Raw genomic sequence first — 22,675 nt, 5'->3', positions numbered from 1 at the left:
ACTGTTTAAAATCCTCACTGTCTTCCTCTTGGAGGAGAGAGGAATGAGCGAGCACCCATGGGGAAGAAAGATTCCTAATATTTCCTGAATAGTTCTGTCTGGCACTGATCGCCACTTGTTACATAGATTCATAGATTCACTTCGTGAATCCTCTCAACAACACTGGGAGGTTGGTACTGCATGCAAACTGAGGCTCAGAGATAAGAAACAGTTCAGTCAGGATTAGAACCCAGAGCCTGTGCTTTAAGCCTTGCTTTTTACAAGTGCTTAGTTCTAGTTCATCGGCCAGGAACCAGCACTATACACTAGGCAGCTGCTATGCCTGAGCTCATGGTCCCAACCACGACGAGAGGAGTACTGTCTCCATTTCACGCTTGCACCCTGGCTCCCAGTCACCAACAAAACAGAGGCGAGTGTGTTGCCTTGTGCCAAATCTGTGTCAGGAAGTTTGTCATGGAAGTAGACACAGAATTCATGCCGTGAACAGCTCTTATCATTGAATCTTTCTCCCTCCACTTTGGCTTCCGCTTGATTTTTCAGTGTTTCTGGCATCTCATTATGGAAAATCAATTCCCCTCTTCACACATCCTCCGCTTTCTTTAGCCTCTTGTCACTGCCCAGAAGCGCACTCCTGTTTCTTCAAACAGATTAATCTAACCAAGGAAGGGTATTCAAGGGCGTCCAAATGTTATGCTGTGGATACTGTTCTGAGCACAGCTCCTTGGCCAAGAACGACCCTCCTTATGCAGGACTTAGCAGCGGCCAGGGCCGAGAGAAATGCTGGGACAATATTGAATGCTGGTCCTGCTAGGTTCTCTCTGTCTAAATAAAAGCAAAAGTTCTCCAGCAGAAAGAGGGTTAAAGAATCTACTTGGGTTCTCTGAAAAGTATCATCAAAAGTAAGAACAAATGCAGGAGAGGGAAAAATTAAAAATGTCTGAAATGCCAAATACTGTGCCTAGTTGTAGTTATTGAAAAGAGGAGACTATGGTGAGATTTGAAGTTTGAGAATTAATGGAGAGTTAACTCTTGGTGGAAAAGAACAGAACTAAAGTATGGTGCTGGTTTTGTTTCAGGTTTTTTACTTGCTTTCTAGGTGCAGGGGGAGGGGTGTGCTGGGAAGGTCTGTTCAGGGTGTCACATGTCGTAGTAACAGAATGATAGGCACAGGATTTATCTATATTCTCCAAATAGGCAAAGGGAAAATTTTTTTTGGTTGTTATTTGAGCCTAGCCCATTGCCATGCAGGAACCCACAGGAATTTTTGAAACCCTTCATCTGTGTTATGTCAAATCATTGATTTATTGAGAACAGGGATTTTCTGATTTGTTCTGCAGTATCTTAAAAGATTTTCAGCAATTCTTTAAGATCCACTGTTGGTGCCTAGTGAGCAAAGGCCAAGCAGGTTCTACCCTGGGGCCTCACTTCTGTGTGGCCTGTTTTATACGTGGGGACTCTGCTCTGAATTCTATCAGGAGGGGAGCTGTAACCAGTTGGAAGATTCAAAAGGGTGCATTCTTGGGTGTTTTCATTTCAAGTTACAGGTTTGGAAATTGACTAATCACTACCCCCGCCCCAACAGGGAAATTTACTGGCCCCCTAATGTGCTGGGAACTGGTACCTTGGGGAGGGGGCTGCCAGAGACCCCTGAGGGGGCCTCTGGAGGTGACCTCAGCTCACTGTGCACAGCTGGCTGCCACCTTTCTCCCCTTTCAAGATTTATAATTGGGCCTATAATGTATAATTTGGATAGTTGAGGTCATATTGTTTCCATAAACTCTTTTTTCACATAAATTTTAATGGATGTACCATATCCCATCACATGTATTTAATCATTTTCCCATGGGAAGTTTTTTAGATTTTTTTTTTGTGGCTATCATAAATGATACTCTGATGAGCGTCTTTGTCCAAAACCCTTTGTCAACATTTCTAATTATTTTGTCAGAATAAATTCCTAAAGGTGACATCTCTGGATCAAAGAATATCCCACCTATAAAACTCAATATATTTTGCCAAATTTCTTTCCAGAAATGCACTATCAATCTGTAGTCCCACAGTGAAGTATAACAATGCAGGATTTCAGCTGACTGCCCTGAATGTAATGTTTCATTTTGTCTGGAAAGAAAAAAAAATATTTTTATAAGAAAATTCTCTTTTGGCCAGAGTCACTATTTTAAAGTAGAAAAATGCATGTACACATGATGAAATTGTAGGTATGTGAGGGGAAAAAATTTTTTTTCTCTAAAAATGAAAGAAAAACGTACCAGCAAAGAACTATAACAGAAGGAGTATGTGTGGCACAGTTAATATTATCAGCTGAGATTTGTTCAAATAAAGCACGTACTTAAAAATCAGTTGCTCCCTGAGCCTGTACACTGGAGTGCAAGCACATTTTATATCACAGATGGACAAGTGGAGGACTTTCATAATTCTGAGAGTTACAATGTAGCTTTGGATGCTGCATTTAAAACCCATTTTATGAGAGGTAGGGCAGCCTAGTAGAGCTCAGGCAGAACTGTTTCAGTAGTCAGTTGGTATTAATTGTAGCCCAGGTTCAAACCAGGGCTTTGTCACTTCCTGTGTATTGTCAGATCAGTGACTTTCTTGTTTCCTTCTCTATCAGCTGAAAAAAATGTTAGCCTTGTTGGAAGGGTGCAGAAAATGCTAGAAGGAGTTCGGGACTCGGTCCATAGCTATGCTTCTGGTAAGGAAGCCCCATATGGACAGAGCTCTTGGAAGCACTTGACATGTGGCTGGTCTGAATGGAGGTGTGCTCTTTGTGCAAATGCACCCCAGTTTCCCAGATCTAGTATAAAAAAAGGAACCAAAATTGTTCTATGAATTTCTATATTATTATATAGTGAGGTGATCCTGTCTTGGCTTCAGATAAAACACATCTTCATAATTAATTTTAATATATTTTTACTGTTTGAATATGTCCTCCTTTTCAAACATGGCTTGCATTATATTTTTATTAGGCAGCGCTGCTCCCAAACAAATTAGAGGCTAGATTCAAAAAAATTTATTTAAACAAAAATCCATGCATTTGTGTTTCTCCTTTGTGGAGTTGGTTCCTTGTTTTATCCCCTGGGGGCATTTGGCTCTTAAGATACTATAAGGCAAAAACAATCTGACGGTTTTGAAGGGGTTGGGGGTAGGGGAGGTGGGAGGTTGGGGGAGCCAGGTGGTGGGTATTATGGAGGGCAGTGTGGCAGGGAGCACTGGGTGTGGTACATAAACAATGAATTCTGGTACACTGAAAAGAAATTAAAAAGAAAAGACACTATAAGGCTTTGGTGGGGGGCTCTCATCCACTGGTTTCAAAGAGGCTGGCGGAGGGATGGTGCATAATATTTCATTGTTTGTTAGGGGAGTGAGTAAAGAGTTTAAAAATAGCACCCCTCCCCCCTCCTCGGGGCCCTTGCTGATCCCTTCTGAGTTATTTCTGTTGGCTGCATTAGGAACCTGACATTTGATTCATTGAGTGGGCCCTGCCTCGGTCCTTTAAAACAGAATGGAGAGTTAGTGAAAGGTCAGAGCCACTATGGTTGGTGGTAGCTGCCGCGGGCCCTGACAGGCAGAGAACGGAGGGAATCCCGAGAACGACTATGGCCAAATGTTTGGTCAAGATCCAGACTCGGAGAGGCCTCCGCTTGCAAATGGTGAACCACTGTAGCAGCAACGTGTTTGTCCGTCTGCTGAGACATAGCTCCAAGATCACAGCGAAAAATGCCGGTACGTGCCCTGCCCTGGGCTGTCATTCTGTGCCTGGGGAAGGGGGTGGGTTTCCAGCTTCCAGCTTCCCACCAGCAGCTGGGAGAGAAGCCAGGGGTGAACCTGGTGTTAGAGGTTTGTGATAAGGACGGCGGAGAGGGAGGGAGGGAGAAAAGCAGCCGGAAAAATTGGAAGCAGACAGAGCGAGCGGGAGCAAAGGGAAAATGTGAGGGCCTGCAGGGGGGTCCTGATGCCTGTCATGTCAAAGTGCTATGAGGTCAGAAAGGCTAATAACTCACCCTCCAGTTGGCAGACTCAGGGAGGAGTGTGTCCCACCCAGACTGCTCAGGAACAATGAGAGATTACGAGAAGGTAGACTGGATGATCCAATATGCTCACCACTCCTTTCATTGTTTAAAGGATAAAATCTATTAAAAATATTGAATTAAATTAAAAATAAAGGATAAAATCTTAGGTGCACTTTCCTGGGGGAGGCATAACTCCCCTTTATTTCCAAAGCAGAGCGTTACTGAAATACAAGATCAGTTAAAGAACTAAGGGCTGTTCTGTCAGTTTCCTCGTCACTGAAAACCTATCCTATGTGTTATTTTGTGGTCCTTGGGGGAATGAGAAATTTAAAAAATCAGAGCTTAAATCAGTAGGAAAGAAGATCCTGTTAATAGAGATGATGTGGCTTTCACCAATTAATTAAAACGAAAGAAATCCTGAGCAATGTCTAGAACTGGCCTTGCCTCATACACACATGTGAAGCTGACTTCTGAGTGAATTGAAATGAAATTAATTTGAACCTGTGTGATGACACAGGTGATGTGTACTTATCGAAAAAAAAAAGTCTTAGAAGTACAGTTACACAGAATGTTTTCCTTGGCTCTAATAAGACCAGTAGCCAATCAGGGTGTTTGATCGTGTTTTGAGACTTTCCATATCAATATGTATTTATCTGTATCTTTTTTGGGGGGCCCCTGTGTGGCTCAGTGGGTTAAGCCTCTGCCTTCAGTTCAGGTCTTGACCTCGGGGTCCTGGGATCGAGCCCTGCATGGGGCTCAGAGAGCCTGCTTCCCACCCCCCCACCCCCCACCACCCCGCCTGCCTCTCTGCCTACTTGTGATCTCTCTGTGTCAAATAAATAAATAAAGTCTTTAAAAAAATCTATATCTTTTTTTAAATGGCTAAAGAATATTACATAGTATAGAGAAACCATAATTATTTAATCTCCATATTATTATTGGGAAGTGTTATTTCCTATTTATTGGTTTTATTAAAAGCACTGCAATGAAGGTGCACACACAGGCATTTCGCTATGAAATGTGTAACTGTTGGGTTGAAGGATACACACATTTTAAATTTTGACAGGAATGGGCAAATTATCTTCTTAAATTAACACTCACTAATGGTGTGTAAGGAGAATGTTTACTCCCTTGCATAACCACTAACCCTCATGTAACCACTTTCTTTTGTAGAAAGGTTGAAAGAAAAATGAGATTTTTATTGCTTTGATTTACATGTCCCTTTATATTAGTGAGGGCGAGCATCTTTTCAAATACGATTTTCCATTTGCATTATCTCCTGGGAATTGCTTGTTTACTTTGCACATTTCTGTTTTGTTTTGTCCGTATAGACTGTAGGAGCTCTTCTGTCATCTGCATATTAATTCTTGGCCTTTTACAGATACTCACTTTTTCTCCCTATTCTTGGCTTTCAACTTACTTTAATGCTGACTTTAAGGCCCAGCACTGTTCATGTGCACAGAGGGCTTCTACAAGCGCAGGCTACCTCAGTGTTCTATAGTCCAAGTGTTTGCTTTCTTTTTTAATGTCAGCTTTCTTATTCTGAGCTTATGAAAGTGTTTTCTTGTTCATGGTTAATGTAGAAGCTTGAATGCTGTGAAATTGCTAATATTCAGCTGCTTTTGACCTACAAAATGGTGATTTTATGCAGTTTGATGGAAAATTTGTTTTTATTCAACCTGTTAACTTCCTTGGAATTGTCACCTGTGTGTGCCGTCGGGCAGGGATAGAACCTTCCCCCCCAAGTTGGTTAGCAGTTTTTCTCAAAGTTTTTTGTAACTTTTGATTATTTACAAAGCTATGTTTTCTAGTTAAGTATTTTAGTATTCCTGTTCCATTACTGATTTTATAATATAGTTTCAATATCAGGTCAAGTTCCCCTCATCCATATTTTTTATCCAAAATTTCTTGACTGCTCGTGTGCACTTTTTCCATTTGTCACTTATGAAAACGTGTTGAGATTTATACTGGAATTACAGAGAATTTTAGTTTAATTAGAAAACATGGATCTTTAAAATACGGAATTCTATTTAAAAGCATTCCTATGTTTCTTCACTTTCCTCAGATTTTGTTACTCAGTTGTGTTTTAATACTATTCTCATGCAAATGTTCTGTATTTCTTATTGATATTTCTGAATGTCATATGGCTATTCTAATTTGTGCATTTATCTATTCTGACTGAAATTTTCCCTTATCATATTTTTATATTGTCTTTGCTCATATACAGTAAACCACCTGATTTAATATACTGATCTTGCATTTGAGCACCTCACTCAAGTCTCATTAATTCCCATAGTTTCTCTTTAGAAGCATTTCCCCTTTCTTGTGGATAATATTGTCACGTGAAAAGAGTGACGATCTTGTGTCTTCCTTTCCAATATTTACAATAAAATACGATATTTTTCATATTTGTCATGTTGTGTTATTGAGGGCTACCAGAATAATACTGAAGAGTAGTGAGACTTTTTTTGTCACGTTCTTGACTTGGGCATGATGATTGATTGCGATGACAGAGGGATCCAAAGAGATGGTATGACAGCTGCATCAGTGACGATGCCATTGGCGACGAGGGACAGAGAGCTCTAACAAACACTGGTTTAAATAATAAGGGGATTTATTATCCCCAAGTCCACAGTCAGGGAGGATTCCTGGATTGAGGACCCGGGTTCATTTAATCTCTCTGCACTGCTCTTGCCGTTTGGCCAGAATTGCAGTATAATTTGAAATTTAGAGTTGTGGTAACCCCAACTTTGTTCTTTCTCAAGATTGTTTTAGTTATTTGGAATCTTCTGTGGTTCCATGCAAATTTTAGGATTGTTTGTTCTAGTTCTGTGAAAACTGCTGTTGTTATTTTGATAGGGGTTGCATTGAATCTGTAGATTGCTTTGAGTAGTATAGACATTTTAACAATATTCTTCCAAGTCATAAGCATGGTATACCTTTCCATTTGTTTGTGTCATCTTCAATTTCTTTCATTAATGTGTGATAGTTTTCAGAGTACAGGTTTTTAACCTCCTTGGTTAAATTTATTCCTAGGTATTTTATTATTTTTGATGTAGCTGTATATAGGATTCCTTTCTTAATTTTTCTCTTTTTTTTTTTTTAAACTTTTTATTTTTTATAAACATATATTTTTATCCCCAGGGGTACAGGTCTGTGAATCGCCAGGTTTACACACTTCACAGCACTCACCAAAGCACATACCCTCCCCAATGTCCATAATCCCACCCCCTTCTCCCAAACCCCCTCCCCCCAGCAACCCTCAGTTTGTTTTGTGAGATTAAGAGTCACTTATGGTTTGTCTCCCTCCCAATCCCATCTTGTTTCATTTATTCTTCTCCTACCCACTTAAGCCTCCATGTTGCATCACCACTTCCTCATATCAGGGAGATCATATGATAGTTGTCTTTCTCTGCTTGACTTATTTCGCTAAGCATGATACGCTCTAGTTCCATCCATGTTGTCGCAAATGGCAAGATTTCATTTCTTTTGATGGCTGCATAGTATTCCATTGTGTATATATACCACATCTTCTTGATCCATTCATCTGTGGATGCCATCAAAATCCTTGAGGAGAACACAGGCAGCAACCTCTTCGACCTCTGCCGCAGCAACATCTTCCTAGGAACAACGCAAAAGGCAAGGGAAGCAAGGGAAAAAATGAACTATTGGGATTTCATCAAGATCAAAAGCTTTTGCACAGCAAAGGAAACAGTTAACAAAATCAAAGGACAACTGACAGAATGGGAGAAGATATTTGCAAACGACATATCAGATAAAGGACTAGTGTCCAGAATCTATAAAGAACTTAGCAAACTCAACACCCAAAGAATTTTTCTCTTTTTTAAAGATTTAATTTATTTGAGAGAGTGAAAACAAGAGACCAAGCACTAGCAGGGGGAGGGGCAGAGGGAGAGGGAGAGGCAGGCTCCCCAAGAGCAGACCCCCAGATGTAGGGGTCAGTCCCAGGACCCCAAGATCATGACCTAAGCCGAAGGTAGACACTTAACTGACTAAGCCACCCAGGTGCCCCAGTAATTTCTCTTTCTAATTGTTCATTATTAGTGTATGGAAATGCAACACATTACTATATATTAATTTTGTATCCTGCAATTTTACTGAATTCGTTTATTTGTTCTCATAGTTTTTTTGTTGGGAGACTTTAGGGTTGTCTATATGTGATACCATGTCATCCTCCAATTGTGATGGTTTTACTTCTTCCCTACCAATTTGGATGTCTTTTATTTCTTTCCTTGTCTCATTGCTATAAATAGGACTTCCAGTATTGCATTGAATAAAAGTGGTGTAGGCAGATATCCTTGTCTTGTTCCTGATCTTAGAGGAAAAGCCTTCAGATTTTCACCATTGAGTATGATGTTTAACTGTGGGCTTTTCATATATGGCCTTTATTATGTTGAGGTATGTTCTCTCCATACTCACTTTGTGGGGAGTTTTTATCATGAACAGATGTTGCATTTTGCCAAATGCTTTTTCTTCATCTATTAAGATGATCATACAATTTGTATCCTTTGTTTTGTTAATGGGATGTATCTCATTGATTTCTTGACATTGAACTTACCCTTGTGTTCTTGGAGTAATCCCACTTAACATAGTGAATGATCCTTCTTAATGTATTATTGAATTTGGTTTGCTAATACTTTGTTGAAGATTTTTGCATCTCTGTTCATCAGGGACCTTGGCCTATAATTTTGTTGTTGTTATTGTTGTTGTTTATAGTGTCTTTGTCCGGCTTTTGGTATCAGGGTAAGGCTTGTCTCATAGAATATATTTGGAAGCTTTCCTTCTTGTTTTTTGAAATAGTTTGAGTAAAATATGTATCAGCTCTTCTTTAAATGCTTGGTAGAGTTCACCTGTGAATCCTTTTGGTCTTGGACATTTGTTAGATTGTTTTATTATCATTATTATTATTACTGATTTTATTTTGTTATTAGTAATCAGTCTGTTCAGATTTTCTCTTTCTCCTAATTTGGTCTTGGGAGATTAGATTTCTAGGAATTTATCCATTTCTTCTAGGTTGTCCAACATGTTGGTAGTGTTTTATAATTGGTATATACTTTAGTAGTATTTTATAATTCTTTGTATTTTTGTATTGTCAGTTGTAACTCCCTTTCATTTATGATTTTATTGATTTGATTGAGTCCTCTTTTTTTTTCTTGATGAGTCTGGCCAAAGCTTTATCAGTTTTGTTTTGTTTTTTAAAAACACTCAGCTCTTGGTTTCATCGATCTTTTTAAATTATTTTTAGGGTTCTATTTCATTTATTTATGCTCTGTTGTTTATTATTTCCTTCTTTCTAACTTTGGACTTTGTTCTTTTTCTAGTTCCTTTAGGTGTAAGGCTTGATTGTTTACGATTTTCTTGTTTGTTGAGATAGTCCTGTATCACTATAAATTTTCCTCCTTAGAACTGTTTTTGCTGTATTCCATGAATTTTGGACTACTGTGTTTCCATTTTCATTTGTCTGCATGTATTTTTTTATTTTGTCTTTGATTTCTTCACTGACCCATTAGTTGTTTAGTAGCATGTTGTTTAGCCTGCTCATATTTGTGTTTTTTCCAGTTTTTTCCCCTTATAATTGATTTCTAATTTCAAGGTTTATGGTCCAAAAAGATGCTTGATATGATTTCAGTCTTTTAAAATTTATTGTAATCTATGCTAGAGAATTTGCACTTGAAAATAATGTGTGTTCTGTTTTGGGATGGAATATTCTGTGTTTGCCTCTTATGTCCATCTAGTCTAATGTGTTCAAAGCCACTGTTTTCGGATTGATTTTCTATCTGTGTGATCTGTCAATTGACCCAGCTTGGGTAGTAAAGTCCCCTTTATTACTCTATTACTGTCAATTTCTTTCTGTTAATATTTGCTTTACATATTAGATGCTCCTATGTTGGTACTTAGATATTTATTATTGTTATATCCTCTTCTTGGATTGATCACTTTGTCACTATGTAACATGCTTCTTTGTCTCTCTTACAGTCTTTTTTTTAAAGATTATTTTGTCTAAGTATTGCTACCCAAGCTTTTTTTTTTTTAATTGCCTGTTTAATGACCAGTGTTGTACTAGGTTTATGGAGGTGAGGAGAAATTAGTAAAATAGGAAGTTATATGTTTTCATTCACTCGAATTTACACGTTACTCTTAGGGTTAAAGAGTACCAGCATGTCTTTGTTTCCATTTGCTTGGAATATCTTTTTGTAACCCTTCACTTTTGGTCTGAATGTGTTTTTAGGTCAGACGTGAGTCCCTCATAGGCAGCATATTAGATGGTCTTATTTTGTTACCCATTCAGTCACCCAGTGTCTTTTGATTGGAGCATTTATACCATTTATGTTTAAAGTAATTATTGATAGGTATATAATTAACTGCCTTTTAAAAAGTTTTTGAATTAATTAACTTAATTTAGAGAGAGCTTGGGGCTGGATCACATGACCTTGAGATCACTGCCAGAGCCCAAACCAAGAGTCAGTTGCCCAATGGAATGAGCCACCCAGGCACCCCTGTATTTACTGATATTCTAATTGCTTTCTGTTTCTGTAGTTCTTTTCTATTCCTTTCTTTTTTTACTAGCTCTCTTTCCTTGTAAAATGGTGACTTTCCTTAATGTTATGTTTGTATCATTTTCTCTTTAATTTTTTTGTGTACATATTAGAGGGTTTTAGTCACTATGCAGTTCATGCCTTATGTATAAAACAGTCCATTTTAAGTTGATGGTCACTTAAGTTTGAACACATTGAAGAGCATTAAAATTCTACTCCTTTCATGTTTTATGCATATGATGTCTTATTTTACTCTTTTTATTTTTTGGATCCTTAACTAAAGTTTATATATATAGTTGGTTTTGTGCCACTTGTCTTTTAAACATACTAGCTTTACCATATGTTTTCCTTATTTTTTTTAAGATTTTATTTATTTATTTGACATACACACACACACACACACACACACACACAGATCACAAGTAGGCAGAGAGGCAGGCTGAGAGAGAGGGGGAAGCAGGCAGAGAGCCTGATGCGGAGCTCGATCCCAGGACCCTGAGATCTTGACCTGAGCTGAAGGCAGAGGCTTAACCCACTGAGCCACCCAGGCACCCCCCATATGTTTGCTTTTACCAAGTTAATTTTTTTCTTTCATAATTTTTGTCTTCTAGTTATGGATTTTTCTTTTCTGTTTAAAGAAGTCCCTTTGACATTTCTTGTGAGGCTGGTTTGGTGGTGATTAACTTCTTTGACTGTTATTTGTATGAGAAACTATCTCCTTTAATTCTGAATGATAACCTTGCTGGGTAGGATATTCTTGGTTACAGGTTTTTTCCTTTCAGCACTTTGAATATATCTTGTTGCTCTTTTCCAGCCTGTAAAGTTTCTGCTAAAAAATGGGTGGATAATCTTATGGGGTGTCCCTTGTAAATAACTATTTTCTTTTTCCTTCTGCTTTTAAGATTCTCCCTTTATCTTTGTTTTTTGACATTTTAACTATTTTTGTGATGTAGACCTCTTTGGGTTCGTGTTATTTGGGGATCTTTGTGTTTCCTGGACTTGAATGTCTGATTCCTTCCCCAGATTAGGAGAATTTTCACCTAGTATTTCTTCAAATAAGTTTTCTGCCCCCTTCTCCCATTCTTCTCCTTCTGGGACCCCTATAATATGTATGTTAGCATACTTGATATTGTCCAGAGGTCCCTTAATCTGTCCTTTTTTAAAAAATTTATTATTTTTTAGAGTGAGAGAGAATGTGAGCAGCCTCACAAGAAATGTCAAAGGGACTTCTTTAAACAGAAAAGAAAAATCCATAACTAGAAGACAAAAATTATGAAAGAAAAAAATTAACTTGGTAAAAGCAAACATATGGGGGGTACCTGGGTGGCTCAGTGGGTTAAGCCTCTGCCTTCAGAGGGGTTGGGGAGTGAATCTTAAGCAGGCTCCATGCCAACTATGGAGCCTGATGCAGGACTTGATCTCATGACCCTGAGATCATGACCTGAGCTGAAATTAAGAGCTGGATGCTTAACCAACTGAGCCACCCAGGTGCCCTGGTCTTTTTTAAAATTCTCTTTTCTTTTTGCTTGGATTACTTCCATTACCAGAGCTTTTAGTTTGGATGATAGCCATATGAGGTTTTACTCTTAGCCTTGATGGCAATATCTAAAAGTGTTGTGTGCACAGTTTCTCAAACACAGGTCTCAAACTCACACCATGGAACACTCTTTTTTTTTTTTTTTTTAAGCTTTTTTATTTGAGAGAGACAGAGAGAGGGAACAACCAGGGGAGAGGAACAGAACGAGAGGGAGAAGCGGACTCCCTGCCAAGCAGCAGGGTGCCTGACAATGGGCTTGATCCCAAGACCCTGAGAACACGAGCTGAACTGAAGGCCTGCGCTTAACTGACTGAACCGCCCAGGTGCCCTTATAGCACTCTTTTCAAAGAACAACTAGCAGCACTTTAAGGGACACTAGTGACCCAGAGATCTGTGTTGAATAGAAATGCAGGAGCATGTTGGAGCCATGCATATGGCTGAGGCTGTAAGAGAGAGAGTACAGAATGAGAAAAACAGAGGGTTCTTGCTACCACAAAAGAGATGCGATTTTTGAAGCAGACAAAGGTAGCTTAGAATCACTGGACGAAAACCAAGAGAATGTGGAGTCTCAGAGATCAAGTGGTCAGTAAGGCAAAAAAGAACTTTAGCAATATGTTTGTTGTTGGTGATTATCTTTAGCAATATGTTTGTCGTTGGTGATTCTTGTAAGAGGCGTCTCAGTGGGCTGCGAGGGGCAGCTGACTGCTACAATGTAAGGACAGGAATTGAGTGTATCATTTTCTTGAATTTTAGATATTGAAGTTGCCCAAGATGATGGTACGATTAAGTGTGTCAAAATGTTGAGCTACTCTGAGAGATATGACCAGGAAGGTGGTAGATAAGGACTGTAAGAAGAAGTGGGATTGATGTGCACAGATGGGAAAAACATTAGGATTTTCTCTGTGTGTGTGTGTATGTGTGTGTGTGTGTGTGCACGCACATGTCTAAGTTTCTTGTCATGTATACTTTCCTGAGTCACTGGGAGGACTCTTCATGAGTTTTAAATAGAATGAATGGGCAGTTTCCCAAGAATACTCAGGGGCATCAGGTACATTTCTAGTGTGAGATATTTTGCGATGTCTATGCCTCATCTGAAAAAGTAAATATCATTCTTAGGATCTTTTCTTTAAACCAGTGGGACATGCACTTCATTTGAAAGGTTAAACTTTATCCCCAAAAAAGGAAAGTAAAAGAGTCATATAGGAGGTCAGTGGTAAACTGTCTTAACTACATTTTGGAAGACTGCATGCTGTTTAATATGAACAGAAAACATTTTAGGGATGGATCGTACTTGCAGAATGTAGTAAATTTTGAAGTTTATTTTATCTCTAACCCAAACTGTTAATCCTCACAACAGCAAGTGAGGTTTTTGTTTGTTTGTTTGCTTCTATCCTGCCCATGATACAATCACAGATCTGAAATATAATTAGGTGACAGTAAATTTTATTAGGCAAAACTTTTCAGAGTGAAAGGGAACTTTAATAACATTGCTAGGGGTTACCTGTGTGACTTAGTTGGTTAATGACCTTACTCTTGATCTTGGCTTAGGTCATGATCTCAGGTTAGAGAGACCGATCCCTAAGTCAGTCTCTGCACTCAGCATGGAGTCTGCTTAAGATTCTCTCCTTCTCCTTTTGCCCTTCCCCTACTCTCTCTCTCTCTCTCAAATAAATTAATCTTTTTAAAAATACTGCCAGGACAACTGCATACAGTGGGACTGTTCTGGGCAAATGGGGACAAATAATCACCAAACATGATGACACTGGTTTTAGCAAATGCAACAGGGCCAATAACAGAAGACTCTTCCTCAGGTACAAAGTAAGGGCCTCTTGGGGCCTCTCAGATCCCCTTTTCTCATAGTTTGGAACAAGCTTTCGGTCAGACAGGCTTGGGTACAAACCCCCGCTCTTGCTTCCTGACCTCCTGACCTTGTGCAAGATACTCAACCCCTCTGACTCTGTTTCCTCACTTCCTTTTATGCATGTCACATGATCATGTGCCTAGAACGGCCAGCCCTGTCAAAATGTAGTAAAACTCTTGGTGCTTTTGTCTTCCCCCCCCTCCCACATTTTTCAATAGTTAATGGAGAAATGGCTTTGCTTATTATGTACAGGTAATTGGTGCTTTTAGGGAGAGTATATGTATAGTTTTCATGGGCCATTTTACTGACATAGACTAACAGCCATGCAACACTAGAGCTAGAAAGGATTTGGTCCATTTTGTACATAACAGATCCAAGACCTAGATAACTAAGTCACATGTCTAAGCACACACAGAGGTCTGGATCAGCTGGGAACTGAATCCAGGTCCCCAGAATTCCAGGCCATTGTTCCTCTCACTCTGTCTTAGTTCCCGTAAGTGGAGTGATGGCTGTTTCCCTTCTTCTCTCCCACTCTTCCTTCAAGTTTCTTGTCCGTGCCCTCAGTTTAAGAAGAAATAAGGCACACCTCGCAGAGCCAGTACTATGAACATAAGTTGATTAATTGAAAGTTAACTCACCTCTAGGACGAGGATGATTCTGGTTATTAGGCAACAAATCTGCCACCTCTATAAGGACCTGTCAGTCTCGAGTATGCGTAAGCAGTGGCGGTCAGCCCTCTCAGATTTCGTGCTCCCACTGAATCACAAAGATTTTGTAATGTTCTCCCTACACAAAGATGTAATGTAACGATCCTGAGATGAAACTGAGAAAACAGAGTCAATTTACACATAACTTTAAAAGTCAAATCAGCGCTTTCACTGTAATATTAGGAAACATTAGAAGTAATTTATAATAAAATAGTAAGTCTTTTTAAGGGTTTTTCTGAAATCTAACTCAATGGGAGGCAGAATGGAGTGGAATGCTGGTTCCTATGTGAAAGCAGTGGTGAGACGTGGGCATCGAGGGCACCACTCAGAGACCGGAGAGTATTTGCTGCTATGTCAGCATCCTGGATGGCAGTGATGTGACATCCCGAACAGATAAACAATGCTTGGCAAAAAACTCCCTTCAGTTTACCTAGTGCTAGTATGCCTAAAAAATTCAAAATTTGTTTATCATACCCGGATGCTTTAAGCTTAAGTGTAAAATAGAGACAGGTTATATTTTCAGATCATTATCTAAGTAAGTTTTTGCTAGATGGGTATTATTTGATAAGACATCTGAAGTTATGTGGGATGCAAAATAAGTGATTCATTTTGTGGGACCATCTTGCATACTGTAGGATGTCTGGCATCCCTGACCCACACCTACTAAATGATGCTGGCCCCTCTAATCATTGGACTTCCAAAAACAGCCTTGATTTTTTTTTAAAGATTTTATTTATTTATTTGATAGACAGTGATCACAAACAGGCAGAGAGAGAGAGGAAGGGAAGCAGGCCTGCCAAGCAGAGAGCCCAATGCGGGGCTCGATCCCAGAACCCTGGGATCATGACCTGAGCCGAAGGCAGAGGCTTTAGCCCACTGAGTCACCCAGGCACCCTGCCTCGATGGTTTAAGCACCCACCTTCCTGACAAAGGGCAGTGCCACTTTCTGTGTATCCTAGCTCTGCATAGTTTCAAGGCATTCTGTAGTTGGGAATCAGCACAGGGTGACCTGGGGTGCCTCACAGGGAACAAGAATAGTGGATCTCAGTGGCGCCATTTCCCAAAGCTTCCCACACCGAGAAAGGTAGGTTTCTCACAGGGTGAGGGTCAGGAAGCCAACGGTGGTGGCAGCGGGGGAGAAGGGGGCGAGGAGTGGGGCTGCGGGAGTATCTCCTGCAAAGCAAACCAGTTCTTTCGGCCAATGACAGCAATGACATTGGGAGACTCTAAATAGATTTGTTCCCAAGTGGGCTTAAAGTTACCCCAAGTATTCCAAACTCCAAAATCATTGGTGTAGATAAATGCAAATGACAGATGACCCGTTACTTTATCCTATTGCCATATTGACTCTACAGTGCTTTCTAACATTTTTCTTTTCTATACACTTTTGAGCCCTTGTGCAAATTCATGACTTACTTAGGATTTAGTGTTATCTTCATTTAAGGAGGTTTAGTTTGGTAACAATTGATAATGCATTGGTTCATCCACAAAAATCACCACACCCAGGCAAACCAGATAAGGACCATGAACCAGTCTCTTTTGCTGTTTTGTACGCACTCAAGCTGCTGGTGTTCTTGGCTGTAGTACTTGGATTCTGTCCTATGTCCAGTTAATAGAGGGGCTGATTTCTGAATGGAAATGTGTGCAATACTTATTCCATTTTTACCTGCCACCAGTTTTGCTGTATACTTAAAAGGTCTCTGTATTTTCCCTTCGGCACTGAGATGCTGTCACTGAGAATGTTCTTCATTGTCAAAGTCCTGCTGAGTAGGTTCTTTTGTGGTGCATGGCTTATCTTTAGGGAGTGCCATCACATTGGCATTGTATGAATCATTGTTAGATGGAATAGGCAGTGTGCAACCTGACCAGCTGTACATGGCAGGCACATTATCTGCCTATCATCAGTGGCTGGTCCTTTCCATCAGCATCTTGGAATTCTTGCTATTTCACTTCATTAAGTATTTCTTCAAATTGAAAATGACAATAATGGCATTAGAACATAGTTATGTTATCATACTAATATATAATTATAATAGTTAACTTTTATGGACTGTTTCCTATATGTTTACATCTTTTCCTTAATTTTAATTAGGGCTATATAATTACATAAATTTGAAAGCTATTTCCTTTTCCTATATTACTGTCATTTCACCTCAAAAAATTTTGTCAGCCATTGAGCTTTGTGAATATATTCAGGCATCTTCTCATATCAGCTTGCTACTTCTCCGCCATCTTGACTCCCAGGCATCTTCTCATATATGGAAGAAGTAAAAATAATTTTAATAAAGCAGTGTAGGTAAGTTTTACTAATTTAGCATTTCTGATCTCTTTAGATATTCTTGTTAAAATTCACCAGAAGAGGTGTATGGGAAAATTCAAGCATCTATCATAAAAAGAAAACTGAGAAAGTATGGATAACCAAATGTAATGAAATTCTCCTTGTACTCTATAATAGTGGACTTGTTAGAAAACTGATCTATTGATAAAATGATGTTGCTTGATAGCAGATCAAATTAGCCTAATGATTTTTGGCAAGATAGTAACATCTAATTTCTATAGCATTTTTGCCATAGATAATACTTACATTCATAACTTCATTTAATCCTTTTGCTAGCCTTATGTGGTTATTCTTGTGTTCTAGAGAAGCAACCCGAGTTCTAAGAATATTAGCTCTTAAAAAAATTATTTTATATATAAAAAAAATGTGAGTGAGCATGGGGAGGGGGAGCAGAAGGAGAGGGAGATTCTCCAAGCAGACTTGCACAAAGCGCAGAGCCTGATGTGGGTAGGGCCCAATCTCATGACTCTGTGACCACAACCCAAGCCAAAACTAAGAGTCTTACTTATAAAACTTTAGTTATTAAGTAACTTCACTTAAAAGTTTTATTCTTACTATGCAGCCATCAAAAGAAGTGAAATCTTGCCATTTGCGATGACATGGATGGAACTAGAAGGTATTATGCTTAGCGAAATAAGTCAGTTGGAGAAAGACAACTATCGTCTGATCTCCCTAATACGAGGAAGTAGAGATGCAGCGTGGGGGGTTTGGTGGGTAGGAAAAGAAAAAATGGAAGAAGATAGGATCAGGAGGGAAATAAACCATAAAGGACTCAATCTCACAAAACAGACTGAGAGTTGCTGAGGGGAGGGGGGGTTGGGAGAGGGTGGTGGGGATATGGTCATTGGGGAAGGTATGTGCTATGGTGAGTGCTGTGAAGTGTGTAAACCTGGCGATTCACAGGCCTGTACCCCTGGGGCTAATAATACATTATATGTTTATTAAAAATTAAAAAATTAATAAAATTAAAAAAAAATTTTAAGTTTTATTCTTGGGGCACCTGTGAGAGACAGTCAGATAAGCATCCAACTCTTGATTTGCATCACCCCAAAAGGATAATGAAGCCTATTTAAGCAGTCACTCCCCAGTCCACTCTTCCCTCAGGTCCTGGCAGCCACCACTGTGCTTTCTGTCTTTATGAACTAACCTGTTCTGGATATTTCAGATAAATGGAATCCTACATTATGTGACCTTTTGTGTCTGTCTACTTTCACTTAGCATACATTTTTTGAGACTTGTCCACATAGCATGTATTCCTACTTCATTGCCTTTTATGGCTGAATGATATTCCATTGTATGGATAAACCATATTTTGTCTATGCAACCACTGATGGTACATTTGGATTGTTTCCACCTTTTGATTACTGGAATAGTGCTGCTGGGCACATCTGTTTACATGTATTGGCCTGAACACTTGGTTTCAACTCTTTGGAGCATATGCTTGGGAGTGGAATTGCTGGTAATTCTGTTTCACTTTTTGAGGAACTGCCGAACTGATTTCCGCGGAGGCTGAACCATTTGTAAACTCCCCATCAGTATGAGAGTTCTGATTTCTCCACATCCTTATCAACACTTGCATTTTCAGGTTTAAAAAGTAAATAATTGCTATCCTAGTGGGTATAAAGTGCTATCTTTATTTGATTTTGGGTTGCATTTCCCTAATGACTAAGGATGTTGAGCATTTTTTCATGTGCTTGTTGGAACTTGTGTATGGCTTAGGTGTTTTATGGTATTTTTCATATATGTTGCTCAATGGTATATACTAGAACTATGAAGAAAATGTTGAATTTTGAAAGATAAAACCAGTAATTCACTTCTGCACATCTTTTTCCCCTCTCGTTTTATTGAGGTAGAATTGAAATATAGAATAAATCTCTATATAAGCTTAAAGTGTACAGTATAATGCCTTGATTTACATATACTGTGAAATGATTGCCACAATAAGTTTAGTTAGCATCTATTGTCTCTTATAAATGCAGTTTTTAAAAAACCAATTGTCCTTGTGTTGAGAGCTCTCAGGATCTATTATCTCAATAACTTTTGTGTATATCATATAGTAATGTTAACTATAGTCATCATGTTTTACATTATATTCCTAGTACTTATTTATCCTGTAACTGGAAGTTTGCACCTTTTAATCCCTTTCTTCCAGTTCCCCCCATCCACTGACTTTGGTAACCATAAATCTGATTTTTTCCCCAGGTTTCGTTTTTAAATTCAGTTGCTGAGAATATAAGTGACCATCATTTCATGTGCCTATTGGCCATTTGTATATCTTCTTGGAAAAACGTTTGTTCAGGGTTTTAGTCCACTTATAATTGGATTATTAGTTTTTGGGTTTTTTTGCTATTTAGTTGTAGGATTTCTTTATATGTTTATATATTAACCCCTTATCAGATACACAGTTGGCAAATATTTTTTTCCCATTCTGTAGGTTGTCTTCTCAGTTTGTTGATTGTGCTTTTTGCTGGGAAGAACTTTTTAGTGTGACAGAGTCTTGTTGACCTTTTATTTTGTTGCTTGTAACTAGGTGTCATGTCTGGAAAATCATTGCCAAGACCCATATTAAGGAGCTTATTTCCCATGTTTTCTTCTAGGAGTTTTGTGGTTTCATGTCTCATGTTTGTCTTTAATCCATTTTGAGTTAATTTTTGTGAGTGGTATAAGAACAGTGTCTAGCTTCTTTCATGTAATAGCCAATTTCCCCAGCACCATTTTATTGGAGAGACTATCATTTCTCCATTGAGTATTCTTGGCTCCACTGTCAAATATTACTTGATCAGATATGCTTGGGTTTATTTCTTGGCTCTCAGTTGTGTTCCACAGTACTTTTGTTCATTTTATGCCAGTACCAGATTATTTTGATTACTATATGTTACTAAAATCAGGAAGTATGATTGTTCTTCTCTCTCAGGATTGTTTCAGCTCTTTGACACATTTTTTGGTTTCATATTCATTTTAGGATTGTTTTCTCTTCTTCCATTAAAAAAAAAATGCCATTGGAGGGGCTCTTAGGTGGCTCAGTTGTTTAAGCCTCTGCCTTCAGCTCAGGTCATGATCTCAGGGTCCTGGGATTGAACCCTGAGTCAGGCTGTCTGCTCAGTGGGGAGTCTGCTTCTCCCTGGTGCTCTCACTCTCTCCCTCAAATAAAGATCTTAAAAAAAAAAATGCCATTGGAAGCTTGATAGGTATTGCACTGAATCTGTAGAAAGCTTTTGGTAGTATTGACATTTTATTTTATTAAATTTTATTTATTTGACAGATCACAAGTAGGCAGAGAGGCAGGCAGAAAGATTGGGGGAAGCAGGCTCCCCACTGAGCAGAGAGCCCGATGTGGGGTGGTAGTATTGACATTTTAACACTATTAATTCTTCTGATCCATTAACTTGGGATATCTTTCCATTTATTTATGTCCTCTCAATTTCTTTGATCAGTATCTTAATTTTCAGAATAGAGATCTTTTACTGGCTAAGGTTTTTATGGTTTTTAAGATTTTATTTATTTGACAGAGCACAAGCAGGGGGATGGGCAGCAGGAAGGGGGAGAAGCAGGCTCCCTGCTGAGCAAGGAGCCTGCCGAAGGAATCTATCCCAGGACTCTGGGATCATGACCTGAGCCAAAGGTAGCTGTGTAACTGACTGAGGCACCCAGGCACCCCAGTATCTTATTGTTTTTGATGCTTTTATATATGGGATTATTTTATTTCTTTTTCAGGTAACTGAGTGTATAGAAATGCTACTGATTTTTGTGTTTTTAATTTTATATCCTGCAACTTTACTGAATTCTTTGATTGAACCTAAGTTTTCTAGTTGGGTCTTTAGGATTTTCTGTTTATAAAATCATGTTATCTATAAATAGAGACAGGTTTATTTCTTCCTTTCCAATTCTGATGCCTTTTATTTTTCTTGACTGCTTTGGCAAGAACTTCCAGTATTATATTAAATAGGAGTGGTGAGAGTGGGTACATTTGTCTGTTCCTGATCTTAGAGGAAAAGCATTCAACCTTTCATCATTGAGGATGATGTTAGCTGTAGGGTTATCATACATGAACTTTATTGTGTTGAGGTACATTCCTTCAATACTTAATTTGTTAAGAGTCTTTTATCATAAATGAATGTTGAATTTCTGTCAAATGCTTTTTGGCAGTTATTAAAGTGATCATAGGATTTCTTTTTTCATTCAATTAATGTAATGTATCACTGATTGATTTGCATCCCAGGTTGAACCACCTTTAAATCCCAAGTGTAGCTCCCAGTTGATCAGGGTGAATGATCCTTTTAATGTGCTGCTGGATTTGGTTTGCTATTATTTTACTAAGAATTTTTGGTCAGGGATGTTAGTCTGTAGTTTGTTGGTAGTGTCCTTTTCTGACTTTATTATCAGGGGAATGCCAGCTTTATAAAAGGAAACATTACAGCTCATACCACAGAAATACAAGGGATCATATGAGACTTTTGTGTCTCATGTAAGAATAGAGATTAATTTTCAGAATAGAGATCTTTTACTGGCTAAGGTTTTTATGGTTTTTAAGATTTTATTTATTTGACAGAGCACAAGCAGGGGGATGGGCAGCAGGAAGGGGGAGAAGCAGGCTCCCTGCTGAGCAAGGAGCCTGCCGCAGGAATCTATCCCAGGACTCTGGGATCATGACCTGAGCCAAAGGTAGCTGTGTAACTGACTGAGGCAGTTTGCTTTCTTTTTGTGACTGTTTGCTTGAAATATCTTTTTCTTTCCTTTCACTCTCAGTCTGTTTGTGTCATTAATGATAACATGAGCCTCCTATCAGTAGTATATTGTTGATTTTTTTAATCCACTTAGCCATTCTATGTCTTTTGATTGGATAATCTGTTTATGTTTAAAGTAATTATATTTGTTAAGTGAGGGCTTACTATTGCCATTTTGTTCATTGTTCCTTGTTTCTTATCCTGCTTTTTTTTTTTTTTAATGTTTTGGTGTCTTGTGGTATCAGGAGGCTTTGACTTCTTTATCATGTTCTTTTGTGTGATTACTACACGTTTTTCCCTTGTGGTTTCCATGAAGCTTATGTAAAATATCTTATTTTTTTTAAAGATGTATTTATTTTAGAGGAATATTATGTGTGTGTATGTGAGTAGGGGGAGGAGCAGAGAGAGAGAATCCTGAAGGAGACTCCCCGCTGAACACAGATCCCAGTGTGGGGCTGGATCCCAGGACCGAGATCATAACCTGAGCTGAAACCAAGAGTTGGCCACTTAACTGACTGAGCCACCCAGGTGCCACACTTAAATAAATATATCTTAAAATTATAACACCCTATTTGAAAATAATAACAATTTTAATAGAATTCCTAAACTTTACACTTTGACTTCTGCTCTCCCTCACATTTTAGATTATTGTTATAATTTACATATTTTTATATTGTGTAAGAACAGATTATTTTAGTTATGGCTAGTTTCACTGTTTTTAAACTATTTATTTATTTATTTATTTATTTGGCAGAGAGAAATCACCAGTAGGCAGAGAGGCAGGCAGAGAGAGAGAGCAGGGACTCAATCTCAGGACTCTGAGATCATGACCTGAGCCAAAGGTAGGGCTTAACCCACTGAGCCACCCAGGCGCCCTGTTTTTTAACTTTTAAACTAAAGTTGTAAGTGAATCATGATCCAACTGTACT

At 38.7% G+C, this 22,675-nt stretch overlaps 1 protein-coding gene across 3 annotated transcripts in view; it reads left to right on the top strand.

Annotated features, from left to right (window-relative positions):
• The window catches only part of FRMD3 (FERM domain containing 3), a 310,655-nt gene that overhangs the window by 271,460 nt on the left and 16,520 nt on the right, over positions 1-22,675 (top strand). Inside the window, exon 1 of one of the 3 annotated variants that reach the window (XM_082695240.1) lies at positions 3,252-3,735. The exons of the other annotated variants lie outside the window; for them this stretch is intronic. Within the exon in view, the coding sequence (XP_082551366.1) occupies positions 3,609-3,735 (127 nt within the window). The 5' untranslated portion in view covers positions 3,252-3,608. Of the gene's footprint in view, positions 1-3,251; positions 3,736-22,675 lie in introns of those variants that run through there. 3 annotated transcript variants of the gene reach the window in all.

This window comes from Mustela nivalis (assembly GCF_964662115.1).
Source record: "Mustela nivalis genome assembly, chromosome: 13".
Classification (NCBI taxonomy): domain Eukaryota; kingdom Metazoa; phylum Chordata; class Mammalia; order Carnivora; family Mustelidae; genus Mustela; species Mustela nivalis.
This window is presented reverse-complemented; position numbering and strand designations above follow the sequence as displayed.